This window comes from Bombus impatiens, unplaced genomic scaffold (assembly GCF_000188095.3).
Source record: "Bombus impatiens unplaced genomic scaffold, BIMP_2.2 scf_0248, whole genome shotgun sequence".
Lineage (NCBI taxonomy): Eukaryota > Metazoa > Arthropoda > Insecta > Hymenoptera > Apidae > Bombus > Bombus impatiens.
The window spans coordinates 925,266-935,001 of NT_176667.1; the positions used below are offsets into that span (position 1 = coordinate 925,266).

The window sequence follows — 9,736 nt, forward strand, 5'->3', positions numbered from 1 at the left end:
CATAAATCCATCAGCTCGGAAGTTATTTCCGTTGAAAATACAGCGAGACGAGGCGAAGATAATCTCCGGTGTGCGTTAAGATTCGAAAGGTGGAAGAAGAGCGTGGAGAAGGGAGCGAGAGGTAAAAGGGAGAGAAAGAGAGAAAGCGAGAAAGCTCGTGTCCCAGTAGCATACATTATCTCGTTTCCTTTCGACTCCACCTTTTCGTTCCTCGTTCTCGCCTCCTTACTCTCCTCGTCCGTTTTCCCGCCGGTATCCACGCATCTCGCCACTTCCTTCTCCGACCCGAGAAAATCTTCCTTCCCCTCGGTTTCCTCGCATAATCATGCATTTGCATGCAAACTCGATATCACTACTTAAAATGTAAAACAACTCGCGCGCGTCTCGCCCACCGCGCCGGTACTCTTTCTTTCCCTTAGCTTCTTGCAGAACGATGAAAATCGAGCGACAAACTGCCGCGCCGGTGAAAATGGACGCTGCGGTGCAACGCAGGGGGAACGATGTGTAAATAAAGAATCGCCGTCGCGATAGGTTCATCCGGCGAATGGTTAATTCGTGGCTGGAGATAGAGCTCGGACTTTTCCATCGGGGAGTTCCTCCCAGACGAGTGAAATTCAAGTTTCCAAAGATAACCCTGTGTTCTGCGGTTATCGAGCGATGCTCGACTAGTCGTGCAATTATGCAAAACAAACTTCGTTCCACGATTTTCATCTAATTTTCGACAACGAGTCACCGGTACTTCTGCCATATTTGCAATTGCAGTAAACAAGTTGCGTAAAAAGCCCACTTCTAGCTGGAACAGATGCATCTTGACGTTCGAACGTACCACGATGGGAAAGAGAGTAGTAGGACGATAAGAGCGACGAGGAATTCCCCGTGGTATTCATATTTCATGTAATTGTTTCCATGCTCTGTCGGGATGAGCTCCGTTCGAGGGACGGACAATGGCGTTTTGTCTACGGGGACGACGGACTTTGTCGAACAATGTGCGGACGGAAAGGAGCGAACCAGAAGACGTTGTCACTCCGCGCGGAACGATGAAAAATGTTTAACGAGCTTTTTATTGGATCTACGTCGTGAGAAATCCCTCGATACCAAAGTCAGTTCGAGAGGAGATTTTGTATCTTGGAAATCATAGATAGACTCACCTAGTCCCGCGTGTCCGAAACAGAAGAGGCAGCCGTCCGTTCCGTTGATAACCGCGTGGATGACGTCCGTCAGGGCACTCGAGCAGATCTCCGTCTGTAACAAATGTAAGAAACGTCAAACAAAGACAAAAAGAAAAGCCATGCAAAAAGTTACGTTAAAATTATTCATAATATCGAAGGAAAAAGAAAATTCCATTTTTCCTCAAATTAACGTTCCAAGTTTGAAAGAGTGTTTTCGTTTTATTTGCATGACGATAATTGATATCAATTTGATTATCCAAAGTTAGCTTCGAGTTAGGTTATTTAATAACGACAGGCGAGGCACTTTCAAGCACGATGGACGCGATTTTAATTGTTCCTCGTCGTGATGGAGGTCCGCTATCGTCTTCCTCTCCTTTCGTCGAACGAGACACCAACCAGGTCTTTCGAGGGTAACGACGAAGCTTAACTTAAAGTGCTTAAGAAACCGTTTGCGGGACGGTTTAATAAACGGGACGAGCGTTACGTCCGCTGAGCGAAGACGGTGCTTCTAGAGAGACGAGGACGCGAGGATTACGGGAGGAGCGGCTTTGTTTGCTTTTAATATATTCATAGACTGGGAAAGTCTTTTCCGGCGCCGAGAAAGAGCGCGTCAACGGCCAGATTTTTAGCTCGCGTTCCATCTTTCGCCAGACTGCGTCCGTTTCTCGTTACATAGATTTGCGAGCGGTCGTGAGATCATCTCGGTGCTGCTAGCGAGACTAGCGAAGGGTCCTTACCAACAAAAAAAAAAAAAAAAAAAAAAAAAAGGGAGAGAAAAATGGGAAAAGAGGCTACGAATCTATGAAGGGTCTCTCGACCCAGGCGTTTCGCGAATTTCCTGCGGAAGCAACCGGGAATTTCCTTCGAGCCTGCACTAGATTCGTCCTGACCGATCGATATAGACATCGACCATCTTCTCTTTTACTCTCGCAAGGGTTAGTAAACGTTTCGCGGCCAGAAAGGTTGGTCAGAGAGAGAGAGAGAGAGAGAGAGGGTGGAACGGGACAAAAAGTAGGAAGGATGTGAGCAAGAGAGAAAACGAAGGGAAGGGGAGCAGGTTGCTGGGAATATCGAGAGGAAGATGAGAACGTGTCGATACCTCGACCAAACAAGATTGAAATCTTCGTGGACGAGAATCGGATGAATCTCGAGGCCCGAGATGGAACAGGGGGAGATGAAAGCTCGGTGGCGAGAGCAGAGTTTGAGCGAGCGAAGAAAGAAGAGAGAAAGAGAAGGTAAGAAGGAGAATGGTAGAGATAGTTTTGCAAGGGGACAACGCAAGAGGAGAACTGCACGGAAGATGGAGCGAGCGATTTGGATAGAGGAAACCCTTCAGGCTGCGTTTTTTCCTGCCTCTGCTCTAAAGGAAACGGAAATAAGAAGTCCAGTCCCTCCTCCAATATGGTAATTCCAATCTGTCGTTGCTCGTTTCAAAGTACGCCCGTTCTAAAAAGAACGAATCTCCTCGATACTCGTCGATTGCAAGCACGACGGGAAAACGATTCCGATCGATGGGAACGCGATCCACGACTTATCCGCTTCAAAATCGCGAGAACCATTCGCCTATCTAAAAAAGACGATAACGCGAAAGCGTCGAAATCCTCGACGAGATTAATGGAGAGGGGAAGAAGAAGTGGAAAGAGGCGAAGAAGAGGTCTGCGGGACAACAAGGACATTCATAATTATAACGGGATCATCCCAGGGGGATGTAACGCAAAGCAAACATATTTCGCGGCTACCTGCACCCTCGAGAGATCCGCCACTCTCTCTCTCTCTCCCTACGCGCCTCGGCTGCCTAGCGGAACCGACGGCATCACAGTTAATGAAATACGTGACCGAAGCCTCCGTCATAATCTCAAACACTTGATTCCGCGATCCCGCACGGAATTGAGAGGAACGAAGGGTTGGCCCGACGTTGTACCGCGTGGAAAACATCCCCTCCGCGGCCGTTACTCGTACGCTTGATAATGCGTTGAATTTCAATCCTTTCTCGATGCTACGTCACTCGCTCGTTCTACTCGTCATGAACACCGAGCCATTGCAGAAGAATTTATTAATCGGTTTAATTTCAAATATACACGTTTAAAGAAAATATCCTGTAATTACAATCGCAAACTCGTCGTTACGTAGCTCTTTGCCAGCCATCTCTGAAACGTCTTGCCATCGAGGATCCTTTCCTCGGAGACTTTTAAAGCTTACGACGATCCCAGCCACCCCGTAAAAAATTCCCATGAAAATGTCCCATCCACGGAAAAAGCAGGCGAGCTTTACCGTCTACCCAGGGAACGCTTAAGAAAACGAACTGAAATTTGTACAAGAAACGTTACCAACAACTCCGCGACAAGAATTTTCTCTTTCTTAAAGAAGCTTCCCCTTCCGAGGTGGATACCCGGACCAGCGATTGAAAGAAATCGAGCAAGAAGCCGAGCGTCTCTATCGCGAAGAGGACGAAGCGAACATTAATTTCGGCGAGTGTAAATTAAAAGGGAGTAGAAGGCATCATGGTGTGACTTACAAGCGACGTTAGCCAGTGTCGTGGTGGCCTGCGTCGCGTCTATTCCACTTGCAGGACGCGTTCTAGTAACGCAATATTGGTGCTGCCGCGTGGAATACCAATGAAACCGGGAAGGGTCGAAAGGGGAGAAGAAAGGGGGTCGTCGATGCTCGTGGTCCAAGACAGACTTCTTCTTCGCCGAGGAACAACTTCCAGTTACGCTTCTCTTTCCTTCGTTCCCATTCCTTTCCCTTCTTGCTGTTTGTTCCTCTCTTTCTCCTCAAATTCACCCTTCTTGGCGAAATGTAAAACTCGTGTAAGAAAGTTCGAAAAGACGCTACGGGAAAAAGGAGTTCCGTTTGCAATGGGGTGTCGTCGTGAAGAAACGCGGGACCCTTTTAATGGCTGGAAATAATCGAATGACCCCCCCTCCGCGAATCTCTTAATTCGCAAGTTTCCAGATGCCTCGAACGCCGTTAGTGTGTCGGGGTGAACGAAACAGGTGTCGCAGCCGCTTCCATTTTCTTAAACCCTGGCACTTTCGTGGATTCGTTAGAGTTTCTTTTAAAACGCGTGGCCGATTCGTCGAACTTGGTTTACTCTTGTCGAGAGTATCGAACCTAGGATCTTACGGAAGCTTTTTTGCATTTAACGAAGAAAGTATACGAAACGAGCGGAAACGCGTTGTAATTCGTATGAGATGAAGTTTGTCGATACGGTCATTGGCATAGACATTGATGAAGTTAGTTTACGTAGCGGAAAATCGCGTTGAATCAGCGTATGATGTAGCTGCCAACGATGTCCCTAGCATAACATCCGTCAGTGCAATTACTATCGGTTAATTGTGTGAACGTTACGAAAATCACGTTTGTTGATTGCATCGCCATGTCGATGAAAACTGGCCATCTAGATAGTTACGGTCCATAGAAAAGATACTTGAAACAATAATTCTAACAATTGCAAAACAGATGAGATAACATGAAAATGTGTGAAATATAATTGCAAAATCAAAGAAAAAGCGAAGTTTCTACGAAAACCTGAATTTGCTCGAAAGATACGATCTCTCTAGAGTGTACGGGATGTCTAGAATTTACGTGTGTTATAGATAGAATGAAACTACAAAATTACGTATACAATTACGTGATACCGTATACTCGAATCATACACGATCGGCTGACACTCGGCCGATTTTACGATCTCTGTATATTGTGGAGACCATTACCTGCACCATTCGAGGAAAGTAGGCGGTTTACCATTTGCATGTAGACGCAGCTGGCGCGTGCAACATCGCTGGATCGTTCGATGAAAACCATATCAAAAACAAACAGACCCGAGAGGGTAGTTTTCGCTCTCGTTTCGTCGTGTCTACGAGCGACGATGCGTGCGGCGATCGTGCATGTACGCGCGGAACGCTCGCGCTCGTTCACGAGCCGATAATTCCGAAAATTGCGTCGCCATATGCGTGACATCCGGTTTTTGTTCACCGCACCGTGGTTCGTTCGGCGACTTACTCGCTTATAAATAAATTCCGATTCGATCGAGCTGGCCGATCGTCGCCGGAAATATTCGACGCGGATCGATTCACCGATATGCTCGACACTCTCGTGGAATATTGGACGTTCCAGCGATCAAAGTGCGTTCACGAGTGACAACTATTTCAGCAACATCGCGAGGAATCGCTCGTACGAGAGAGATCGAGAGAGCGCGCTCGCGACGATGATCGGTTCTTGCTGCCCTTTCCTTCTAAAGTATAGCAGCTCAACACGGTATTTTCAACTCGTCGACTTCGTCGAGATATTCCGCGTGACGCGTTAACCCCCGGGATAACGACCAAAGAACTTTTTATCCGACGCGTATTCGAAGCGTCGCGGTAAGGCCGATCACGAGTTTGTCAAAGCGGAAACATGGAAGGGAGGGTGCGAGCAGATATGGAGACGCGCGAGCGACCTCGGTAGTCGGTGAAATATGTCGCGATTTACACGGGAGATTGGCGTCATTGACGCCTGAAAAGTGAGCGAGACAGCAGGCTCGCGTCAGCTTGTTCGAAAAGCAACCACGCTACCCCAACAGCGAGGCGTATGCGGTGACTGGTGGGATCAAAAAAGCATTCGGAAAATCCAACGCTCGGTTTGACCGATGCAGAATCGAAATCGTTAGTAACCCTATCCGCGTTTCGTTTCCAGTTCTCTTCCGGCCCCGCTAGCCGGCCTAGCTCGTTCTCCTCTTCTCACCGCGAGTTTCCGAACCGCTTGGAACGGTAATTGTTAAAAATAATTAACAGAGTTTCGTCGGGACTGTTTGAAAAATCGTTCCGTATAAACAGGAAAAAATTACTTTTTTCCTAACGATTTCGAGATGGAAGAACGCACGAACGAAACCACGAATCGGGCAGCACGTAGCTGACCGAAATCCACGATCTCCGGGAGAGTGACGTCTCGCTTTTGGGACGGCTGACGCGTGTCAGACACCTGCCAAACTTCATCAGGGGTTTCGGAAAGCCAGCTCGTGGCCCGAATTAATCTTACTGTAATATGGAAATGCATCGTTCGGACAGACTATGCGAAGATCCGGTCGGACGGATCCGGACACGAAGCAGAACAAGGAATATAGATGCGGCCAATTGGGGTGGATCCGTTCCACGGGCCCGTATGATTGGTTTACAGATTAGCATGACTCTACCGTTAGAACGTCGCTATCAACCCCTATTCGAGGGCTGCTTATTCATTCACTCCCGGACAGGATCCGGGATCGACTAGGTTTTTCTAACGTTGTCCAAGTGCGCATCGATTACACGGCGATACGTTTTCAAAGAGGGACACGAGACAGACAGAATGCCTGATCAACGCACGGGTGCAACATAGTGGCTGTTGCGAGTGTAGGAATAATGGCGAGTCTGACTATGACGCGGCCAACGAATTCTGATGAAACGCGATGCATTTGCTTTGTGGATCGATCAGCCGTATATAAAGAAAAAAAAAAATAAAAAAAGATAGAAAAAGAAAAAACCGATTAACCAAGAGGAAGCGCGCGGCACGAATTTATTGGTTCGTCGAGCGATTTATACGTTTGAAACGGTGGTGAAGCGTACGGTGTCATAAACGACGATAAATATACGAAATAACACTGCGTAGATTAAACTGCATTCGTTAAAAATACGTGCACTTTATTCCCTATAATCCGAACTACGTTTATTCCCGTGGAAAGGTAAAAACACAGACGATCCATCCCCAGGAACGATTGAACCGCAAACCCTGCCCCGCTTTAATTTCGCGGCGAATAGGAACAGGGTGGAGCATAATTTTTCGGTAATCTCCATAATCGAAACCAGGCGGCAAATTAGAGAGGAGCGGCGCAAAGGTATCGGCGGATTCTTTCCTCTTAATAAGAATTCGTCGGCCTTCGACTCGACGATTTAATAAGAATCCGGCGTCGATACGCCTCGAACGGCTAATCCCGTCTGCGTGGAGCAGAGAGAATGGAAGGAGGACGCGCAACCGATCCATTTTCGTCGGGACACTCGGAAACCCACCGAGGAGAACGAGAAGCTACGTACCGTGAATTTCCAGGCGTTTCAGCGGGGCCCGTTCGATTAGCATTCGCTGGGAAATGAGCAATAGATCGAACCGTGCCGCGAGAGAAGGGAATACGCCGTTGCTTGTAGAGACGGAGAAAGTACGCAAGCGCGTACCGAACCGTACACACGCGCGTAATCCACAGCGTGACTATTAGTCGTAAGTCAATAATAAAGCCCTTGTCCTGCACCGACCATAATGGCTTCAGTGAATTATTCTGTCCAGGATGCATTGTCCTAGCAGATCGTCCGCGGGGATAGAATTGTCGGCGGCCAGCGGCAATATATGCAGTGTACACAAGCGTAAGATCTCGAACGGGAACGCGTCTAGCCCCGGCGTATTCACCTACGGAGCCCCGTAATTGAGATGGATGTTCAATTAATTTGGCCAGGTTTCATTTGCACACCGAACGGATCCGTGAGCATGCTCAGGGTCTAGCACACTTCGCGTCCTTTTCCTAGACGTTGTCGAGACACCTGAGATCGACAGCCTTTCGCTTCAGCCTCTGTTGACGGATAAGTATCCTGACCAAGCTTGTACGAGGTTTATTTCGCGCCTCGAAGATTATTCCGTCATCGGACGAGTGTGAGCTCGAGGATCGTCGAGAACGTGTATGGAGGCGGCTTTGTGTCACGGAAACCTGCGATCTGTTCGTTAATCGAATCGCGTCGTTGTTCCGTGTCGGTTATCCATGGTGGTAAAAAGTGAACCGTACGAAAGAAGAAGGATGGAATTTAAAATTTCAGCACCTACCCTCTATCCTCTAAGCAATTCTAAATGCAATTTTCTCGGAAAAATTACGCGGTGCAGAATGTTTGCATCGTGAATGTAACCGAATTCGGAAGTTTCGAGTATCGTACTTGGCAAATTGCCGGCTCCGTAAGCGGCACCACTCAAGTGTGTTCGGGTAACAACGCCTCAAACCAAGCCACGCAGCAGCACGGGCATCGAACAAATTGGAACTTCAAAGACATTTCCCTTCGTAGCATCGTGCTTTCTTTGGCGTCTTTTTCCTCGGTGCCAGTTCCGCGGAAATAAACTTACAGCGAGCGTGAAACTACTCCTGCGATGGCAACCTGTACGTGTCTATTCTTCTTAGGTAATGGCCGCAACTCGCGAGAATGAATGGCTCTGACAGCGAAGGATATTACGAATTTATCGACGATTCCACGCTTAGTCCATGTAATGCGGTTTTCTTTCGCGTTTCCTTGTAGCGATATCAGCCTGCCAAGAACTTTCCTCTCCCCTTTTTCCACGTTTCTTTCGCTTCGCGCAGACGGAAGTTCAACAACGTTCACTCTTTTAGAAAACTTTGAACCCGGGCTGACATTTACAGAACGCTACAGAGTAGATGTCAAATTCGTGTCAAGCGACGATTCTTTTCCAGGCAAAATTACTTTTAAGATAAATACTGGACGAATTCGCAATGCATTAAAGAGTCTCTCTTGATCCGTGCAGAGCAGATTTCACGCGTTCCGGGTCCGTATGAAACAGCGCAGAGGTGCCATTAAACGACCAATGGCTTCTATCGACGATGTTAATTTACGACTGACCCATAATCAAGCTAGCGCGGTCTGTTTGCGCGTCATATTGGGACACATTTCCACACAGCGGTCGGGCATTCGCGGTTCACGTATTTGCGGACGCAGACAGCAAAGGTATCCGCTGGTCGAAGATTATCGGTCGACGGGAATTGCGGACGAGGCTGGATTACATTTCCCGTGTGTGTAATTCCAGCCGGCGAAATCCTCGTTTTTGAAGGCGGTCGCGTTGTCGACCAATTACAACACGCTAACGAGGTGCTTGTCAATCAACCAGGATACCAATCGAATTCGTTCGAACAGACCGAAGAAAAAAATCCACCTTTGTTGATTACGCCATACGAATACGAATACATTGGACTATACGTTTGAAATTGTTTAAAATCGTTTGAAATCTCGTTCTATCGGAAGACGTAAAGAGAATTATCTTAAACTACCATCGTCAACCAATCGCAACAGGCAATCGAAAAAAGATGGAAGGGACGAGAGAGATACTAGTTAAAGATGAACCACTTTGGAGTCCGAATCGGTCGGTTCTGAAATATTCACACGGCCCCGTGCTCGTCGGCTGGTTGTCGAAAAGGACGAACCGTCCCCTAGGACGAGGGCACGCATTCTCTCTACAAGTTTTCTCCCCGTGACTCTCCCCCTTCGGCCACAATTCGACTTCGAGGTTTGGTCTCTGTCCGAAAGAACGCGCTCGTTCGGAGGAACACCACCACGACGCACACGATGGACAACCGAAAGAATCAAAAGGAAAACAGGAAAGGGACGGAAAAAGAAGATAAAAAAGGGAAAGGCATAAAAGAGAGAACGAAGAGCCATTGTAACTTTGGATGACAATCGTCGCGACGTGGACATTTGATCGAATCAATCGATTGCTTTGCATGGTTCTTCTAAACAGTGGCGGATAGGGGTGTGAGTGGCGTCAAAGAGCCAGAGGAACGCGCCACAGGCGGG

At 47.8% G+C, this 9,736-nt stretch overlaps 1 protein-coding gene across 1 annotated transcript in view; it reads right to left on the minus strand.

Moving 5' to 3' along the window:
- Positions 1–9,736, minus strand: part of LOC100745168 — a 270,561-nt gene that overhangs the window by 20,034 nt on the left and 240,791 nt on the right. The window contains exon 10 of the mRNA XM_024366882.2: positions 1,149–1,242. Within this exon, the coding sequence (XP_024222650.1) occupies positions 1,149–1,242 (94 nt within the window). The remainder of the gene's footprint in view (positions 1–1,148; positions 1,243–9,736) is intronic.